The following is a 20,914-nucleotide window of genomic DNA, read 5'->3' as shown; positions in this document are numbered from 1 at the left end:
CCAGGCAAAAAAATGTATTCATCATCAAGGGCTCCGGTCGACTAGAACTGTCTTGGATGTTCCAACTGGAATATCTCACAAAAGCCATCCCTCTTCCTCAGCAAAGCATCACCTGAGGACCCATTCTTTGGTGAAAGCTCCGGTGGGGGTCCTGCCACAGATAAAGCAATTGCTGCCCCCTAGTGGCAGGAAAGGACGGGTGGGGAGGGTGACTGGTACTTGCACAAGAAAGGAAAGTCGGAACAGCGCTTCAGCTGCTTTTCTCCTTTTTATTAAAAATAGACCCAAACACTTTATGTATCATACAAAAGTTTCATTCGCTGGTGGCAGCCACGAGGACGCCTGGCCCTGCAGTACTGACTTCCCACCTCCCTTCCAAGGGACTGGGTCCCAGGGAGCAGTGGCTGGGCCTGGGGGAGGGGCCTGTTCTATGGGCTGCTTTCGCCACCCCACCCGGTGGCAGAAGTTAGATACTGGAAAGTGCCTCCTTAGTGCCAAGATAAACACGTGGAGTGAAATGGAAACCCCTGTGATTCCTTTACTTCCCGGTGCCTGGGTTTGAGGTTTTTCCTCCCACCCCCAGAATCGTACTAATGGGGTGGGATGCTTCAGAGACTGGTATCTCCCTGTCAGACCAAAATGTCATTCCAACCCAAGCCTTTTCTTTGCTATTCTGTGGCCCTGGATATACCAGCCCCTTCACTCAGGATTCGTCCTCCGTTCACTCGATAAAATGGAGCAACAACTGATTTCTCCCATGGTCCTCTGCCTGAGTGTGCCCTGCTGTCACCTCCAGTCAGGACCTTGGGGCTAGGTGGGCCCATCACCATATCCCTGACTGCTGCCCACTCCTGAGCCTTGAACACCCCTGGGGTACCCCAGGCCCCTGTTCCAAAGAGGCCTGTGAGTGATGAGGTGGAGGCGGGAGGGGCTGGTGGAAGCCTGGTCCCCCCAGGGGTGGCACAGTACTCATGCTGGTATGGACAGCTTGGCAGGGCCAGGGGTCAGGTATGGGAGGGTGGGGCATGCGGAAGAAGGACGCTGCCTGCCTGAGCCCCTCAGTCCCAGCCATTGTCCTTCACCATGTGTGACATTTCAATGATGTACTTCCCCTCCTTGTACTTCTGGCTTGTCTCAAAGGCTTGTTCCTGGTGGAGAGCAGGCAGTGAATGTGGGACCAGGCAGTCCCCTCCTGTATGACCGCTGTCCCCAATGTCACCCTCACCCAGTCCACCCCCCTGGGCTTGGAGGGCCATGGAGACTGTCCACTTGGGAGTTTGCCTCCCTCACGGGAACTTACATATTTCCAGCCCAGTGTGGTTTTGCAGCTCTCGCAGAAGATGTCAGCTACCGAGTGGAGCCCCGTGAGCAGAAGGCGCTGTTCTGCTGGCCCACAACCCACGTTGACCCTGTCTCAGGAAACAGGAAGGACCCAGCACACAGTGGGGTCACTCTGTCGGTCCAGCCCCCAAACAGCCCAAAGGGACTTCTGTCTGGAGAGCTTAACCCACCCAACTGGGAGCCCCTGCCTTCAGAAACCCACCCTTTATGCCTAGAGCCTGGGCCTTCTTCCTCCAATGTGAGATTCCAGTTCTGCCCAGACTCCCAAGAGAACAGCACTGAGTTTCTGAACCCCTTTGCAAGAGGGGAGGCAAAGCAGGGATGCAAGGCCACCTTCTCATGGCACACCCCTTTTCTCTACAGAAGGAAACGATGCACACACGCAAGCACACACGCACAAGGAGAGAAGTGGACTCACACGGAGTTAAACAGGTAGGCTCGGCCATGGCTCCCTTGGAAGGACTGTGGAGACACAGGACAGGCAGTGACTACTGGGTAAGCCCGGTCTTGGAGGCACGGAGGAGGGAGGGCACGCTGCCTTGCCTCACCCCAGGTGAGTTCAAGCCTGGCTGGGGAGAGGCTGGGAGTGGCAGGCCCCCACGTGGCATACCTTGGAAATAAGCTCATCGTGTTTGGCCAGGTGCGCGCGGCAGTGGACGCAGCTGTAGGTGCGGTGGCAGCGGGGCAGGTAGCTCCGGAAGGTCTTGGTGGGAAGGCAGGCAGGGCCTGGGCCGGGGTCACAGCTGGGCATGACGGGCTGGAGGGCGATGCCCTGGCGGGCGGGAGGGGCTGGTGCAGTACAGCCCCCACACAGGCGGTCGCAGGTGAAGCAGCGGAGCAGGTTGGCTAGAGCCGTGTTTCAGGGCAGAAGAAATGTAGGGGGGCTGCCCGACCAGGGCTCCCCCCCAGACGTGAACCGGGTAGAAATAAAAGTCACCTGGGAAGAGGGGAAGGTGCATCAGGAGAGCGGTGACCTCAGGCGGAACCCCTCCGGAGGGAACGGAGGTGGTGGGGCTCTTCTCACCCCGGCCCTACGGCCCCCATCACTGAGCCTCCCCGTCCCCTGGGTCCCCGTCTGCTCTGGAAAGCCTGGCAGCAGTTTCAGGCCTCGGGTCCCTAGTCAGGGAGGCTGTGTCTCTCCCCCACCCCCGGGCGGGAGCAGCCTCCACCATTTCCCCTGGGAGCAGCCCGCTGGCTCCAGGGCCGCCATGGGAGCGATGTCATCTGCCAGCGCTCTCTCCTTGATGTCGGTTCTTCCGTGAGGATCTGCCTCCCACATGCTCTGATCGGCTCTGAGGCTCAAAGCCTTCGAAAAGTTGGGATTGCCTGAGAGTTTTCCTACTCCGTTGCCATCGCCTCTAATTTGCAATACAATTGGTCCTTCATACATTGTGGATGGGAGGAGGGGTATGGGAGTGAGGGCAGCAGGCAGGCAGGCAGCAGGTGCACACAGCCTGCTCCAGCCCCTTCTGGGGCTGGGGGTCCGCTCCCGGGAACTACAGCTCTACGATGTCTCCTGAGCCGAAGACCTCAGCCGCGGCCGTTGCTCAGTCTTGCTCCTTGGTCCACACACTTTGGCCCAGAAGCAGTGCCTGGCTGTCGTCTCAGCCTCTGAACCCCTCGATCTCTTCCTGTGGCTCTTTACCGTTGCCTTTGCGCTCAGTGAAGGACTTAGGCCCCTAGTTGGAGGAGAGAAACTATCCTTCAGGCACTATCTGCCAGCTGGAGTCACTGGGAAGTGGGTTCCACGCAGGGAGGGCAGGGAGGCGAGGAGGGGAGCACCCCTGGACTGAGCAGGGCTGGGTGGTTTCCTGTGGGGGCGAATCCTCCGTGCGCAGCAAAGGCGGGACTTGTGTTTTCAAAAGCTGTGCTTTGGGATACAAGGCAGACAACGTTTCCACCTGCTCCCAGGAGCGGGGACAAACAGTAGTGCCCCTGTGGGCGACAGAAGATAAATAACTGCTGGGTTCTGATTAGGAGTCGTGAGGAAGATGTTGACATCGGTCCAAGCTCCAGCCCCCAGCGGAGGAGGGCGCTGGAGGCAGAGGATAAGAAGGGAGGTGTCCTCTGTCGGCTCCGATAAGCAGGTGAGGTGCTGCCTTCTCCTTCCCGGGGCCCTCAGGCCCTTTGTGGGTGGCTCAGCACAAGCCTGGTTCAGAGATGCCGGCTGAACGCCCTGGCGATGACAGGCCATGAAGCGAGCAGAGCAGAGGCAGTGTGGCTCTGGGTAGTCGGGTGGGCAGGCCGTCATCCTGTCCTCCGAGGTGGCCGTTAGTGCTGCAGCTGGTCTAGTCCTCCCTGGGGCCACCAGGGAGTCTCCACAGAACCTCCGACAGAGACCATCTTCAGGTTCAGGTCCTGTCCCCCCGGCCAGGCCCCAGGGAGATACCTTGGGCTGAGTTCAGGGTGACATTGGGTTCTGGTTGCAGAAAACGAGCCCTCCTCACCAACACAACACTGATCAGCGTCCACTTCACAGGTCTGCCTCCAACTTTGCCTGCGGATTCCCCTCTGCTACTCCACCGAGCACACCTCCTCGGAGGGCCCGGGAGGGGCCGGCCAGGTCCCTGCTGGGCTCCCTTCCCCGGTCTCCCGGCCAGCCAGCACGCCTCCCTCCCTCTCTCTCCCCTGCTCCCCCATCAAGCCAAGCAGAGGCTGCACCGAAGGCCAGAGAGCCACTCACAGGAGGGGGAGCAGGGCTCATTTCTTTCCCATCTCAGATCCCAGGGAGAAGCAAGTTGGGCAAATGATGGGAAAAAAGCAAAGGCAAGCTGAGTGCTGGGCAGAGGATGTTCCCCAAGTGAACCAGGGCTGGACCGTGGGAGGCAGCGGAGAGGGAGGGCTGCGGGGGAGGGGGTGTGCTGAGCAACCATCGCTGACAGCAGAGGCTCCAGGAACCAGGTGCGAATCCCGTGCCTCTCCGGGAACGAAAAGGGAGGGGGCCACCTGCTCACAATGGATTTTCTCATCTGCTGTGAGGCTCTGGCCCCCTCGGGGCTGCCATTCTTCGCATGGTATGGTCCAAAACCATTAGCAGCACAGCCAGCTCTCAGGGCGGGCTTTGGGGGGTCTGCACCAGCCGCAGAACAATAAACAGTGATGCCTGATGCTGCAGCCAAAGTTGCCGGGAAATAAGTGCGGGAATCGTCAGAGCTTGGAGAGGGATGGAGGAGCCGAGAGAGGAGCGGAGGCAGCAGGGAGGGGGAAGGGAGGACAAAGGGTGGATGAATAATGCTTTTGCAAAGGGAGAAAGCAACACGCAGCAGGAGGAGGAAATTTGCAAAGGGAAAAAATTCGTTTGGAGAAGGGCTGCCCCCTCACCTTGAGGTCTGCTCCAGAGATCTCCGTCTATCTCTCTCTCTCTCTCTCTCTCTCTCAATCTCTCTGCTCACTCTTCTCTCTTCTCTTTCGGCTCCTTCAATTGGGAAGGGGATGGGGGAGGGGGAGGGGAGTTAGGGGCTCAATACTGGGGCTGCAAAGCTGGCCAGCTGCTTGGGGGGCCAGAGGTTGTCTCCCGTCTGTGCCTCGGTCTGTGGTTGAAGGTAGCTGTGTGTTGTGGAACTGCATCATAACACTGTGAGTCATCCATCCCCCCACCCCCTCACCTCCCACGTCAGAGCAGCGCTGGGAGACACAGGCGGCGGGGAGGGAGGGCGGAGGGGGGCAGGCATCGGGGCTGGGGCTGGGGGGAGCAGGCAGGGGTAGGAACAGAGGGACAGGACAGGGAGGGGTTCCAAAGAGGAAAGGCTGCTTGCTGCGGAGGAAGGCAGTGTGGCCAAGGAGATAGACTGTGGGGGAGACAGGGCTGGGCGAGGATGGAGTATGGGTGGCAGGGCTGGAGGAAATGAGGTGGCGAGGTGTGGGGGGGAGGTGGATGCCTAGACTCAGGTGCCTGCACGCACATGCAAGGTGATACATTTCCCACTTCAGCTTGGACCCCAGCCTGATGCAAAGAAAAGAAAGACATGAATTGTCACATACAGCAAATTGTGCCCCCAAGCTTGCACCAGGCACTTCCAAGCCTCAAAACCCCTGAAGGAGTCATAGACCAAATATGACATCTCACATACAAGAACCTTTTATCAACTACCTCCAAATTCCTGCACTTCATGAATGGAGACACCCACATTACATAAGATGCTCTACTGGGTGGTAAATTTTCTGAGGCAGATCCTCTGGGCAACTCCTCTCTGCATTCCAGGACTGCAACGCTCAGCACTGAGTCCATGCTCTCAAATCAGCAGCTGAGCTGCATCTTTAGAGGTAGTCCAAGTGTCTGGCTTTGGTCTAAAGAGACATGAGTTGGAATCCCAAACCTGCCAATATACTCACCGGCAACCACTGGGCAAGTTACTGATGCTCTTTGTGCCCCAGTTTTCCTCACCTGCTAAGTGAAGGTAACAATATTTACCTCGCCTGACCAGGCAGTGGCACAATGGATAGAGCGTTGGACTGGGATGCAGAGGACCCAGGTTTGAAACCCCGAGGTCGCCAGCTTGAGTGTGGGCTCATCCTGCTTGAGTGTGGAGTTGCTGGCTTGAGGCCAAGGTCGCTGGCTTGAGCAAGGGGTCATTTGTTCTGCTGTAGCTCCCCCCCCACCCCCCTCCCGTCAAGGCACATATGAGAAAGCAATCAGTGAACAACTAAGGAGCCACAACAAAGAATTGGTGCTTCTCATCTCTCTCCCTTCCTGTCTGTCTGTTTGTCCCTATCTGTTCCTCTTTCTGTCTCTGTCACAAAACAAACAAAAACAATATTTGCCTCATGGAGACGTGAAATAAAGTGCCTGATAGGCACTTAGTGAACAGTTATTTCAAAACACTGTTCTTAACACCCTGAAACCCAACGATAGTTTACTGTTAAAAATTCTGGTATCTCAAGAGACATGTGCTAAATTCGTGTCTTATTAAGACATATCATTTGGCCTGACCTGTGGTGGCGCAGTGGATAAAGCATCGACCTGGAACGCTGAAGTTAAACCTTGGGCTTGCCTGGTCAAGGCACATATGGGAGTTGATGCTTCCTGCTCCTCCCCTTCTCTCTCTCTCTCTCTCTCTCTCTCTCTCTCTCTCTCTCTCTCCCTCCCTCCCTAAAAAAAAAAGAATTAAAAATATATATATATTAAAAAAAAGACATTTTTCGCCTGACCTGGTGGTGGCAAAGTAGATAGTGTTGACCTATGATGCTGAGGACCTAGGTTCGAAATGTTAAGGTTGCCAGCTTGAGAGCGGGCTCACCAGCTTGATCACAGGTTTGCCAGTTTGAGACTGGGATCATAGACATGACCCCATAGTCACTGGCTTGAGCCCAAAGGTTGCTAACTTGAAGCCCAAGGTCCCTGGTTTGAACACAAGGTCACTGGCTTGAGCCCAAGGTTGCTGGTTTGAGCAAGGGGTCATTGGCTCGGCTGGAGCCCCCAGGTCAAGGCACATATGAGAAAAACAATCAATGAATAACTAAAGTGCAGCAATTACAAGTTAATGATTCTTATCTCTCTCCCTCAAAGAAAAAATAAAAAGACATATTTTTCAGTGCTATTTTTCTATCAGATTCTAGTTACATTTCATTTGACTCAGAATATTTCTCATGGAGTGCTACCCTATGTATGTCACTAAAGTATATGGCCACAGAACACATTCTCTAAGATAAAATCCCTGATTTTTATTATTATTTTTTTTACAGGGACAGAGAGAGAGAGTCAGAGAGAGGGACAGATAGGGACAGACAGACAGGAACAGAGAGAGATGAGAAGCATCAATCATCAGTTTTTGGTTACGACACCTTAGTTGTTCATTGATTGCTTTCTCATATGTGCCTTGACTGTGATATTGAGTAACCCCTTGCTCAAGCCAGGGACCTTGAGTCCAAGCTGGTGAGTTTTTGCTCAAAACAAATGAGCCTGCGCTCAAGCTGGCAAGCTCGGGGTCTCAAACCTGGGTCCTCCCGCATCCCAGTCCGATGCTCTATCCACTGTGCCATTGCCTGGTCAGGCAAAAAATATCCCTGATTTTTAACAGGCTAACACTCAGAACTTGAAATGTGACAAAGGTAGGGACTTACAGAAAGGACTGATTGTGGGTGTTTTTTTCTTTTCTCATGTAAAGGAGAGGTAAATTAAGATAGGAAAATGTAATGAGAGGCATTGTTAGCTGGAAAGGAATTGAAGAAAGCCATTCTGAACATTTAATCAAAAGATTCTTGGGTTTAGAGTAAATTCTGGAAACACAATGTGGGTATCTTGAGTGACAGAATCAGAAGTTTAACACTGAGAGGGAGAACTCGGTAAAGAAAGAAGAGGAAATGTCCTTGTCTGGCAGCAGATGAGAAAGGAAATGTAAGTGCAGGAGGAATATGAGGAACCATTTTTGAGGAAAACAGTGGGAAGTGGGAAAAAAAGAGAGTGAGTAGCCTGACCAGGTGGTGGCGCAGTGGATAGAGCGTTGGACTGGGATGCGGAAGGACCCAGATTCTAGACCCCGAGGTCGCCAGCTTGAGCGTGGGCTCATCTGGTTTGAGCAAAGTTTACCAGCTTGGAACCAAGGTCACTGGCTCCAGCAAGGGGTTACTTGGTCTGCTGAAGACCCGCGGTCAAGGCACATATGAGAAAGCAATCAATGAACAACTAAGGTGTCAAAGGAAAAACTGATGATTGATGCTTCTCATCTCTCTCCGTTCCTGTCTATTCCTCTCTCTGTCTCTGTAAAAACAACAACAACAAACAAACAAACAAAAAACAACAACAACAAAAAAAGAGGGTAATTTTTTTTTTTTTTTCATTTTTCTGAAGCTGGAAACAGGGAGAGACAGTCAGACAGACTCCAGCATGCGCCCGACCGGGATCCACCCGGCACGCCCACCAGGGGCTACGCTCTGCCCACCAGGGGGCGATGCTCTGCCCATCCTGGGCGTCGCCATGTTGCGACCAGAGCCACTCTAGCACCTGAGGCAAAGGCCACAGAGCCATCCCCAGCGCCCGGGCCATCTTTGCTCCAATGGAGCCTTGGCTGTGGGAGGGGAAGAGAGAGACAGAGAGGAAAGCGCGGCGGAGGGGTGGAGAAGCAAATGGGCGCTTCTCCTGTGTGCCCTGGCCGGGAATCGAACCCGGGTCCTCCGCACGCTAGGCCGACGCTCTACCACTGAGCCAACTGGCCAGGGCGAGGGTAATTTCTAGGGCAAGGATTGAAAGTTTGGAAGCCAAAAGGGTATCAATTTAACTCAGGAAGATAATGATCAAGGATTTAGCTGGAGAGGAGATAGTAAGATGCATGAGGACAGTAGTATTATTTCGTAGGGTGACCAATCGTCCTTTAGGGAGGACAGTCCTTCTTTTGTAAGTTCTGTCCTCCCTCGAAAAGTGTCCTTTTCCTACATGTCTTCCTTTTTGATATTGGAAGACTAATTTGTAAATATCCGTATTCGATCGATGCAGAGTCGATCCATTGCGTGTGATGTGACGTATTTGTATTTGACATGATGATTCGTCAAAGATAAGTACAGTGCGGTGAGACGTGATTATGAAAGGCATGCCCTCCGCACGGGAGAACTTGAGAGAGCGCGCACTATACTGAGTGCACAAATGGCTTTGTGTACTTCTTACTGAAACACGACACGGCACATACAACACTGTAGACTCATGATTATTTCTTTCTCAGTGAATATTCAGTCATAGACAGGTAAGCACAATTCACGTAAAATTCAATATAAAGGATATTTCTTGTTCAGGTATTTCCAATACATTGTTACAAGATGATACATTGACAAAAAATATTCATTCAGTGGAAAAGTACTCATTTAGATAGTATCTAAATGAATACTTTTTTCTTACAATTATTAAAAATTAATAGGCATGTAAGCATAATTACAATATAAAATATTACAAATAGTTTAATTATGTATTTATCATATTATAGTGTATTATTGTTGCAATGAATAAAATGTTTCTTTTATTTACAATATTGTTTTCTTCAATTTATTTTTGTCCTCCTTTTCATTGTATAAAAGTTGGTCACCTTGCCTGATCTGTGGTGGCGCAGTGGATAAAGCATCGACCTGGAAATGCTGAGGTCGCCGGTTCAAAACCCTGGGCTTGCCTGGACAAGGCACATATGGGAGTTGATGCTTCCAGCTCCTCCCCACCTTCTCTCTCTGTCTCTCTCTTCTCTCTTTCTCCCTCTCTGTCTCTCTCTCTCCCTTTCTCTCTCCTCTCTAAAATGAATAAAAATAAATAAATAAAAGTTGGTCACCTTTTATTTCGGGATGGGGTGGAGATGACAAGAGGGCTTGGTGAAAGTGAGAAAGAGTGTAGGCAAGCACAGATGCTTTAAATGTGCCCTGACTCTGTGTTTAAGAAGCAGAATGGGCCTGGCCTATGGTGGCGCAGTGGATAAAGTGTCGACCTGGAATGCTGAGGTCGCCAGTTTGAAACCCTGCACTTGTCTGGTCAAGGCACATATAGGAGTTGATGCTTCCTGTTCCTCCCCCCTTTCTCTCTCTCTCTGTCTCTCTCTCATGCTTACTCTCTCTCCTCTCTAAAATGAATAAATAAATAAATAAAAAGACAATTGTTGATTTCTTTAAAAAAAAAAAAAAAAAAAAGAAGCAGAATGGAGGGCAGTCTAAAAGGGTGCGGTGGGTTCTTCTCCCTAAATTCACCTTGAGTTAACTCTACAGTGTCCAGGTAAAGATGACCTTCAGATAAATGGAAGGAATTGCCTCAAGGGAGAGAGTGTGGAGGTGAAGAAGCAGATCTGGGAGACAATTCATGGAAATGAGAGGCTGAGCTCACTTGGGGAGATCTATGAATGAAAGACTGGAACTGAATTTTTGAAGAAGGGTGAAAGATTAGGGGATACCTAATATTTCACTGAAGAATTAATGCATGTACAGTGGATGAATGAAATAATTAAAGCAAACAAAGAAAAAACTGAGAGTGAGAAGTGAAGATGGCATTGTTAGAAAGTGAATGCTGGCACTAGCTGGGTAGCTCAGTTGGATAGAGTGTCATCCCGATATGCCAAGGTTGCAGGTTCAATCCCCGGTCGGGACACATACAAGAATCCACCAGTGAATGCATAAACAAGTGGAGCAATAAATTGATGTCCTTCTCTTTCTTTTTCTCTCCTTTCCTCTCTCTCTAAAATTGATATACAGTATATATATATTATATATATATAAATAATTTATTGATTTAGTTTTTAAAGAAAAAGAAAGTGAGTGCTAAGGTAGAGCTAGCAGGAAAAAGGTAACCAGGAAAAATCTTATCAGGTTTCTCAATCAGGATTAATCACGTGGACTGAAAAAAAACACCTCATTTGTAAAGCAAGGTGGCCTGGCCTGTGGTGGCTCAGTGGATAAAGCGTTGATTTGGAATGTTGAGGTCGCCAGTTTGAAACCCTGGCTTCCCTGGTCAAGGCACATATGGGAGCCGATGCTTCCTGCTCCTCCCCCCTTCTCTCTTTCTCCTTTCTAAACCGAATAAATAAAAATCTTTGAAAAAGTAAATAAAGTGAGGATGGCAATGACAATGTGTACTTCACAGGACTCTTGCAAGGATTAAATGAATTTCCACCTGTAAAGCCCAGAGGACAGTGTTTGCTGTTATTATTAAACTGGATTCAGTTTCCAAAATCCTGGGTTTGAGTCCTTGCTTGGTTGAGTCCCTTCACCTCTCTCTCCTTCCTTGTCTGGAGATATGACGACTGCCTGTGCAGTGTGGCTGCGAAGGAAGATGCCTGAAACAGACTTGAAAAATGTAAAGCTCTGTACAGATGGGCAGCATTATGATAGCTTCCCCTCCTCCAACTCTAGTGAAAACTTATAAACTAACAGAAGTGTTCTATGTTACAGGCATCCTGCTTAGTACTCTATGTGTATGATCCCATTCTATCTTCAAAATGATTTTAAGAGGGTTGGGTACTGTTTTTATTCCTATTTTACATAGAAGAAACTGTATAAACCTATCTATCCTTTGCCCAAAGTCACACAGTGAACAAGTGGCAGAGCAAATACAGGATTCCAAAACCTGAGCTTACCAGAGCTCGTGACAAGAGGTTGATAGACGTGGCCCAACCTGTTGCCCTCGGGGAAAATGATTGACCTTAGGTAACTGTCAGGGATTCAGGGAGAGAGGTTGTTGGGTACTGAATGAATGAATTATAGAATACCTGGAAGAAATTCTTGGGACTTTTTTTCTTTTATTAAAAATTTTTTTGTGCTGGCCACATAGCTTGGTTGGTTCGAGCTTCATCTGGAAGCACCGAGGTTAGGTTGCTGGTTCCATCCTGCTCAGGGCACATACAGGAACAGATTGATGTTCCTGTCTCTGTCTCTGTCTCTCTCCCTTCCTTCCTTTCTCACTAAAATCAATAAAGAAAAAAATTAAAAAAAAAAATTTTAATGCTCTCTAGGTGCCAAGCATTGTGTCAGGTAGGGGATGACAGCCCAACTGGGCCTCTGACAGGCTGTTTTCCTCCCCTTTCCCTACCACTAAATTTTCCTCGTGTCCAAAGAAGGTTTTGCTAATTTCCTTACTTCCCGGCTTATAATTCAGACAAGGAGGTTATCATGAGACCTAGATAGTGAGTCTCCCTCCCTTCCCGCGGCCCTTCCTTTTCCTGGGCAGGAGGCGAGCGGCAACGAGGTGGCGACTCCGCAACCTCAGAGGTCTGGTAACCCTCCGCCCTTTGACCACTCCCCGCCCCGCGCGGGGGTGCAACTGCCACTCCTGCAGGGTCCAGTTGGCTTGGCGAACAATGATCGCCGCCGCCCCTCCCGCCTTTGACGTCACAATCAAAACAATCCTTTAACTACAACTCCCAGAAGGCCGAGCGGCTGCGCGAGCTCAACTGCTCGCGGCTGTTCCTCGCACAACTACGTATCCCAAGGGGCATCGCGCGACCGCCTCGTTTCCACTGCGCCAGTGCGGAACCGCCGTTGTTTCCGGCGTGGGTCTGGGTGAGATCTGCTGAAGCTGGGCTCAGGTCGTGCTTGCGAGGGGTTCTTGGTATCCCGTTTGGGGATCTTGGCTGTGCAGGTGAGATAATAAGCTCAGAGAGCAACCGTCTCCTCCTTGGGATCTGGGTGGAGTTCGTGTCTGGGTAGGTTGGGACAAATGTCAGACCTAGAGCTGCAATCCGGTATCGGTAATAACTTCTTAAATATTTTCCCGCATTTTCTAGTTTACGAAGTGATATTTTCCTCCAACAGTGCCTCCAGTTGACAGCTGAGGAAAAGGTTTAGAGAGGTTAAGTGATTTGTCTAAAGACACTACTAGTTGTTGCTGAGCGGGACCTTTCAAGTCCAAACCCGGTATTCTCTCCTTTGCATCCAGATGGCAGACTCCCTTTCTTGCTGACTAAGAGGGCTGGGAGTGGCGTCCCTTTCTTTCTTTTTTTTTTTTTTTTGTATTTTTCTGAAGCTGGAAACGGGGAGAGACAGTCAGACAGACTCCCGCATGCGCCCGACCGGGATCCACCCGGCACGCCCACCAGGGGCGACGCTCTGCCCACCAGGGGGCGATGCTCTGCCCCTCCGGGGCGTCGCTCTGCCACGACCAGAGCCACTCTAGCGCCTGGGGCAGAGGCCAAGGAGCCATCCCCAGCGCCTGGGCCATCTTTGCTCCAATGGAGCCTTGGCTGCGGGAGGGGAAGGGGGAGGCGGAGAGGAGGGAGGGGAGGGGGGTGGAGAAGCAAATGGGCGCTTCTCCTATGTGCCCTGGCCGGGAATCGAACCCGGGTCCCCGGCACGCCAGGCCGACGCTCTACCGCTGAGCCCGACGCTCTACCGCTGAGCCAACCGGCCAGGGCCCCCTTGCTTTCTTAAATCTGGAGTATCCCAATAGAGTGATGAAGGGAGCGATGAGGTGATGTTATTAAGTCTTCTGTCAATCTGTAGATATGATTTTATTCTAATGTGTGAGTCATTTATTCACTTGATGTATTTGTAGAGGAGCCTGCAGGTTATCAAGTTTTATCATAGGTACTGGAGATACAGCAACAAATAACAATGTTCAACTGTGGTGGGGTAGACAAATGAGGATCAGATATAAGGAGAAAAATAAAGCAGGGCCAGAGGAAACATTTACTGGAAGATTTTGCAAAGAGTTCTAACTTGTATTTAGATCTAATGTTTAATTTGTGTTCTAGGCACAGCAGCTACACAGAAAAAATGGGAGAGGAGGCCAATGATGACAAGAAGGCAACAACTAAATTTGAACTAGAGCGAGAAACAGAACTTCGCTTTGAGGTGGAGGCGTCTCAGTCAGTTCAGTTGGAGCTGCTGGCTGGCATGGCAGAAATCTTTGGCACGGAGCTGACCCGAAACAAGAAATTCACCTTTGATGCTGGTGCCAAGGTGGCTGTTTTCACTTGGCATGGCTGTTCTCTACAGCTGAGTGGCCGCACTGAGGTGGCTTATGTCTCCAAGGACACCCCTATGTTGCTTTACCTCAACACTCACACAGCTTTGGAGCAGATGCGGAGGCAGGCAGAGAAGGAAGAAGAGCGAGGCCCCCGGGTGATGGTAGTGGGCCCCACTGATGTGGGCAAGTCCACAGTGTGCCGTCTGTTGCTCAACTACGCAGTGCGTTTGGGCCGCCGTCCCACTTACGTGGAGCTGGATGTGGGCCAGGGCTCTGTGTCTATCCCTGGTACTATGGGGGCCCTGTACATTGAACGGCCAGCAGATGTTGAAGAGGGATTCTCCATCCAGGCCCCTCTGGTGTATCATTTTGGCTCCACAACTCCTGGCACCAACATCAAACTTTATAATAAGGTCAGAACCGGAGCCATGGTGGGGTGGAGGGTAGTGCTGCTATCAGTGTGGGAAGCTGTGCAGAAGTTTGCTAGTTCAGATTGTCTATAGCCAACTCTTTGCTCCCTCTCAGCTGGTATTATTGCTGCATACTTTTGGAAAAGACAGTTTCAAATATAAGTCAACCTCAGGTTGTTAAATGTTTCTGTGGACCTATTATTTATTAAGTCCCCATAAATTTTCCCTTAGAAGATGGAAGAAGCAACTTAAAAATTAAATCTCTGTTATGGGGTCAAAAGCATAGCCTTAAAAATATTTTTCTTGTATCTAATACTATTTATTCTAAAGAGGGACAAAATAGGTAGGGATTGTCCTTTTATGTGTTTTTATTTTTTTTTCTCATGTTGTCTTTTGCAGATTACATCTCGTTTAGCAGATGTATTCAACCAAAGATGTGAAGTGAACCGAAGGGCCTCTGTGAGTGGCTGTGTCATTAACACCTGTGGCTGGGTCAAGGGCTCTGGTTACCAGGCTCTGGTGCATGCAGCTTCAGCCTTTGAGGTGGATGTGGTTGTGGTTCTGGATCAAGAACGACTGTACAATGAACTGAAACGGGACCTGCCCCACTTTGTACGCACTGTGCTGCTCCCTAAATCAGGGGGTGTGGTTGAGCGCTCCAAGGACTTCCGGAGGGAATGTAGGGATGAGCGTATCCGTGAGTATTTCTATGGATTCCGGGGCTGTTTTTATCCCCATGCCTTCAATGTCAAGTTTTCAGATGTGAAAATATACAAAGTTGGGGCACCCACAATCCCAGACTCATGTTTGCCTTTGGGCATGTCGCAGGAGGACAATCAGCTCAAACTAGTACCTGTCACCCCTGGCCGAGATATGGTGCACCACCTCCTGAGTGTCAGCACTGCTGAGGGCACGGAGGAGAACCTTTCTGAGACCAGTGTGGCTGGCTTCATCGTGGTGACCAGTGTGGACCTGGAGCATCAAGTGTTTACCGTTCTTTCTCCAGCCCCCCGCCCACTGCCTAAGAACTTTCTTCTCATTATGGATATCCGGTTCATGGATCTGAAGTAGAGACGCAAGCCTTGCTGCTTTGGGCATGGAGATCTGGCCATCACCAAAGGCGGATGGGCTGAAGTGTGAGAGTCTGTTGAGGCCAGGCTGACCAGGAAATAGATGGTGGACTAGTAAAAAGCACATAATTCTACCTCTTAAAACAGGTGGTGGTAACCTAACTCTTCTAATCTTGAACCAAAAGGAGAACCATGAGAATGTAATTGGTTTCTTAGATCACCTTAGGTGCCACTTTGAATTCTCTAAGGCCCTAGAGAATCCCATTACTCTCACTGTGCTATTATGGAGACTAATTTTTAGGGGCTTTTTAAAAAAAATTACTGCTTTATAGTCACTATATAGTAGTTGTTATCTCATTTATCCAGGATGAGTGTATTTGAAAGATTCCTTACAATAAAGTTCAAACTTGGAAAAAAATTATTTTAATAAATATTTTTTCCATATTACAGAAGTTGATATAACTTAAAAATATTTTTTATTTATTGATTTTTAGAGAGAGAGGAAGGGAGAGAGAGAGAGACAGAAACATTGATCTGTTTCTGTATGTGCCCTGACTGGGGATCGAATTGGCAACCCCTGTGTATTAGGACAAGGCTCTAACCAACAGAGCTATCCAGCCGGCCAGGGCGAGAAGGTGATAGAATTTAAAAAAATTTTGGTATTTCCCCTAAGAATTACAGAAACACTATTAGAATGGTATATTGCTATATGCTTAGAAAAGAAGAAAATCAAGAGCCCACCTGTAAGCCAAGCAGGTGAATTTTTACGATGGTTCCCTTTGCTGTGTACTTAGGTAAACAGATGCTAAGTCTGTTCTCAGTGCTGGTGGAACTGTGAGGACCCAAAGTCTAGCGATCAACTCGGGATGAGGTTTCAGGTCTCATAACGTGACAGAGAAAGCTCCCAGCTCCCTCTCTCCCAGCCACCACTGTCTTCCCTGTTGCCTGTCTGCTTGCCATCAGAACCTACGTCAAAGTGTTAACTGAGCACTCGGGGTAAGAAGCTGAGAAACCCCATTTTCTGATCTTGTGCAAATGATTGTGTTCCTAGTTTGGACTTGGATTATTTAATAAGTATTTGATGCCCTTCATCTGTTCATTCTTTCCACAAGTATTTATTGAGCAAGTATTTATTTACCTGGAACCATTCTAGATGGGGAGTGAGATAAAGTCTTATGGAGCTTACATTATAGAACAAACACACAAAAAAGCTTAAGTGCTGTTCAGGGACTTGAAATTGGGTGATACACAACAGTGACTGAGAGGCTACTTAAGGTTGGGTGGTAAGGAAAGTCCTCTCCTGAGTTAACGCCCTAACGGCTGTGTAAAATTTGGCCAAAATCTTCCTGGTGGAAGAAACACTGCAAAAATGTAAGAATGGAAAAAGTGGGATGTGTTTGGTGAAGGAAAGGCCTGCATGGCTGGAATGTAGTGAATCAAGGAGAGTGTGATAAAAATTGAGGGGGAGGGAACAGCAAAGACAGGATGCCTGACGCGGTGGCACAGTGGATAGAGTGTCAACCTGAATGCTGAGGTCATGGGTTCGAAATCCTGGCCTTGCCCGGTCAAGGCACATAGGGGAGTTGGTGCTTCTTGCTCTTCCCCCTTTCTTTCTCCCCACCCCTCTCTTTCCCTCTCTAAAATAAATAAAATAAAATAAAAAGATAATGTAGGGCTTTTGTCCTCCGAGAGCAGTGGGATACAGTGGAGAAGGGGCATGTCTTAGTCCCTTAGGGCTGCTATAACAAATACTACAAACTGGGTGGTTTATAAATGTCAGAAACTTGACAGTTTTGGAGGCTGGAAAGTCCAAGATCAAGGCACCAGCATGGTTGGGTTCTGGGAAGGGTTTTCTCTTCTGGGTTGCTAACTACCACCTTCTAGCTGTGTCCTCATGTAATGAAAGGGCTAAGGGACCTCTATTTAGGCTCTTATCTAAGACCTAAGCACTTCTCAGAGGGTTAAGATTTCATATATGAATTTTGGGAGACAGATACATTCAGATCATAGTTAAGTAAGACTGGCATGATCTAATTTACATTTTGAAAAGATCACTGCTCTGGAAAATGGAGTAGAAGCAAGGACACAAGTTGCTCCCAATGTGAGACTCGATGGGGAGTTAGAGTAGGGCAGTGGAGTTGATGAATAGATTGCGGTGGGATATTTTGGAGGTAAGGTTGATAGGACTTGCTGATAGGAGCGTTGAGGAAAAGCAAATGGAATCGAAGACGATTCCTATATTTTTTTACTTGAGCGGCTGGCTTGGCTATGGGATTGGGGAAACTCAGGGAGGGGATTAGGGAAGATCGAGTCCTACTTCGACACTGTTAAGTGTGAGCTATTACTCATCCAATATGGAGATGCCACATAGACAGCTGGAAACATGAATCTGGATGGGTAGGGCTGAAGATACATGGGAGCTATTGGCCTCTAGAAGGCATTTAAAGCAGTGGCATTGGATGAAGTTACTTAAAGACTGGAAATCAGAAGAAGGCAAAAGAAATACTTTTGGGCACTCCAAATATAAGAGATGAGGCAAAATAGGAGCTAGCTAAGGAGCCTTGACTATGAATTTAGAAGCATAGATATCAATATTGACCTTGAAGAGTGTAGTCTTAGAATGATGGGGACAAAAGTCCTATTGGAATATACTGAGATAAAATGAACCGAAGAAGTAGAGATGATGACTTATAGACACCTCTTTCAAGAAGCTTTGCTAAGAAAGGGAGTGGTAGAGATAAGGAGGCAAGGGAAAGTTGTTTTTTTAGATAGAATGTCTCTCAGTATAACAAACTTGAGAGAGAATTTAATGATGGGCATGGGATGTTCTTGACACTTTTTTTTTTTTTTTTTTTTGTATTTTTCCGAAGTTAGAAGCGGGGAGGCAGGCAGACAGACTCCTGCATGCGCCCGACTGGGATCTACCTGGCACACCCACCAGGAGGCGATGCTCTGTCCATCTGGGGTGTTGCTGTGCAGCAATGGAACCATTCTAGTGCCTGAGGCGGAGGCCATGGAGCCATCCTCAGCGCAGGAGCCCACTTTGCTCCAATAGAGCCTTGGCTGCGGGAGGGGAGGAAAGAGACAGAGAGGAAGGAGAGGGGGGAGGGGGGAGAAGCAGATGGGCGCTTCTGTGTGCCCTGGCTCGGAATCGAACTTGGGACTTCCACATGCCAGGCCGATGCTGTGCCACTGAGCCAACTGGCCAGGGCTGACACTATTCTATTTTTTTCTGTATGCTTTTCATTTTCAAATAAAACATCAAATAAAAAATTCAGAAGAAAATGCAGGAATGAAGGGGTTGGGATCCAGAATACAAGGGGAGAAACTGTCCTTTAACACAAGCAGAGATATTTCATTAAGATAGTAGGGAAGGTGGTAGTATTTAAACATAAAGGGGTGGTTGGTGCCTGACCAGGCCACTACAGTGGATAGAGCATCAGCCTTTTACCCTGAGGACTCAGGTTTGAAACCCCAAGGTTGCCAGCTTGAGCGCCGACTCACCAGCTTGAGCGCAGGGTTGCCGGCTTGAGTGTAGGATCATAGACATGACTGCATGGTTGTTGGCTTGAGCCCAAGTTTGCTGGCTTGAACAAGGGGTCACTGGCTCGGCTGGAGCTCCCCCACCCCAACTGGGTCAAGGCACATATGAGAAAGCAATGACAACTAAGGTGCTGCAATGCAATGAAGAATTGATGCTTCTTATCTCCCTGTCCATATCTTCACACAGCTCTCAATCTCACTAAAAAAAAAAGGAAAGTGGTTGGTTCTGAAAGACAGGTTATTCCTCCCTAATTGAGTGTAAACCCAAGGGCAGCATTTTTCCTTGCCTACCTGCTTATTTACCAGTGAGTTGAACTAAAAATGACTGTGGTTTGCCATTTATTGGGATGAGGAAATACAAGTGAAGACGATTTGAAAAAGTATAGGTAAACTACACTAGAAAAATTATAAGGTATTTCTTGATAATATTGAATATACAGTGATTTATTTGAAGTTTGGTGGCCTGGATAACCCATTGTTTTAGCCTAGATTTTATTGTGCAAAACATTTCAGAGGTGACTTGCAGTTTAAATCTTATGTTCTATTAAACATCCTTTCCAGGAAATATTTTGCATGATCCTAAGTAGAACTGGACAAGAAATTGGAATCGCCAAACTTTGGGAGAGTAATTATGCCACTATTAGTGCTCATCTAGCCAAGAGTGTGGCATCCAGTAGCCCAGTGTTTCAGGGGAGTTTAGAATGTGGTTGGATGGTGGAAGACTGAATTTTTATTCTGTTTAGTATCGTAGAGCCAAGAGACAAAACAATATACAGGTCTTAGACTATCCAAAGGAAACGAAAGATGCCTAATCTATGAAGTTGGGGAAATAAGGAAGTCTTAAAATCCAAGAAAATTAAGCAATAGAAAAAGTGAAATTGGATTCCTCCTTCTGGAAACAAATTAACTAACCTGACAAAAAAAGCCTCTATAAATAAAAGAAATATTTATAAGGTTGAAAATATTTTGAAGATTTCTTTTTTTTTCTTTTTTTTTTTTTTGAGAGGAGGGAGGGGGAACAGACAGGACAGACCCGAAGAGAGCGAGATGAGAAGCATCAGCTCATAGTTGCAGCACCTTAGTTGTTCATTGATTGCTTCTGATAAGTGCATTGTGTGTTTGGGAGGTGAACGCCTTCAGCTGAGCCAGTGATCCCTTTGCTCAAGCCAGCAACCTGGGGCTTCAAGCCAGTGCCCATGGAGTCATGTTTATGATCCCATGGTCAAGCCAGTTACCCAGGGCTCAAGCTGGCGACCCCGTGCTGGCAACCTCAAGGTTTCTAACCTGATTCCTCAGCATCCCCAGGCTGACGCTCTATCCATGGCGTCACTGCCTGGTCAGGCAATAACTCATTTTTTCATACAGTAATTAAAAGAACTTTCCAGGGTGTTGCAATAAATGGTGGATTGGAGTCTTTAGCAATAAACTAGAACCTGATGAACAATGTCAGATAGGAACTAGACTAGATCCGAGGTAGATCTCCATCTTGCTCCCTGGTGCTTAAGTATCAAATCACAGTTAAACCAGCGACATTTGACACCGAACCTGCGCACGGACATCAGGATTTGGAATTACATTTTACAGGTGAGAAACCGTGGCTTCTGAGAAGTGGCTGGTGAAGCACTTTTTTGAAAGACTGTTAGGTGACAGCCAGAGCGGCTTTCAAAAGAGAAATGGCCTCGAGCTAAATAACACCTGGCTTTGCGCTGGGGTTCACAGCAGTGTGGCGCTGTGATCGAGGTCCAGGTGGCTAGCACCTCGCCAGAGAGGAGGTTCTAGAGAAGAACCCTTTCCTTCCAGCGAGGTTAGGATGCGGCGCCCACTCCTTGCAATGAGAAACTAAGGAAATTAAGCAGAGGCGGGCGGCTGCCACGGCCTCAGATGGCGCGCGTCCCAAGCGCCTCCTTCCATCGTTGGCATTACTGCTCCAAGGCTCGGGCCTGCTCTTCATCTTCTTCCCCGGCCTTTGGCAGAAGCTTTGTCCCACACGGACTCCTCTAGTCCTGGAGCGTCCTCTATCCGGAAGCCCCAGACCATTCCATTCCCGTGAAAGTTTGCCGATACCAGGAAACTTCGCTGGACTGAGAATAGCTTCATTAAGATAGTTTTAAATAAAGTTTTCGCCATTAAAAAAAAAAAAAAGTACTGGTGAGAAGGCGAGAATTAGTCGCCAAAAGTTTGGCCAATGAATG

The 20,914-nt window shown here is 48.8% G+C and overlaps 3 protein-coding genes across 4 annotated transcripts in view; 2 read left to right on the top strand and 1 right to left on the bottom strand.

Moving 5' to 3' along the window:
* The window catches only part of CTNND1 (catenin delta 1), a 144,662-nt gene that overhangs the window by 11,823 nt on the left and 111,925 nt on the right, over positions 1-20,914 (top strand). The gene's annotated exons all lie outside the window — the stretch shown is intronic.
* On the bottom strand, positions 256-4,888 carry YPEL4 (yippee like 4). 2 transcript variants are annotated; one of them, XM_066361530.1, is made up of 5 exons: positions 4,663-4,888; positions 1,952-2,278; positions 1,760-1,803; positions 1,301-1,409; positions 256-1,148 (listed from the first exon to the last, which is right to left on the bottom strand). In XM_066361530.1, the coding sequence occupies exons 2-5, from the start codon at positions 2,090-2,092 to the stop codon at positions 1,059-1,061; spliced, it is 384 nt and encodes a 127-aa protein (XP_066217627.1). In that variant the 5' UTR covers positions 2,093-2,278; positions 4,663-4,888; the 3' UTR covers positions 256-1,058. The 2 variants fall into 2 exon arrangements, with proteins under 2 accessions (XP_066217627.1, XP_066217626.1); XM_066361529.1 differs by lacking the exon at positions 4,663-4,888 and adding an exon at positions 2,279-2,805 and having other exon boundaries at positions 1,952-2,187.
* CLP1 (cleavage factor polyribonucleotide kinase subunit 1) lies at positions 12,262-15,610 on the top strand. The gene is made up of 3 exons (XM_066361498.1): positions 12,262-12,373; positions 13,485-14,112; positions 14,509-15,610. The coding sequence occupies exons 2-3, from the start codon at positions 13,507-13,509 to the stop codon at positions 15,178-15,180; spliced, it is 1,278 nt and encodes a 425-aa protein (XP_066217595.1). The 5' UTR covers positions 12,262-12,373; positions 13,485-13,506; the 3' UTR covers positions 15,181-15,610.

The sequence above is a fragment of the Saccopteryx leptura genome, chromosome 1 (assembly GCF_036850995.1).
Source record: "Saccopteryx leptura isolate mSacLep1 chromosome 1, mSacLep1_pri_phased_curated, whole genome shotgun sequence".
NCBI classification, from domain to species: domain Eukaryota; kingdom Metazoa; phylum Chordata; class Mammalia; order Chiroptera; family Emballonuridae; genus Saccopteryx; species Saccopteryx leptura.
Note: the sequence above shows the minus strand (reverse complement) of the source record. Positions and strands in the feature narration are given on the sequence as shown.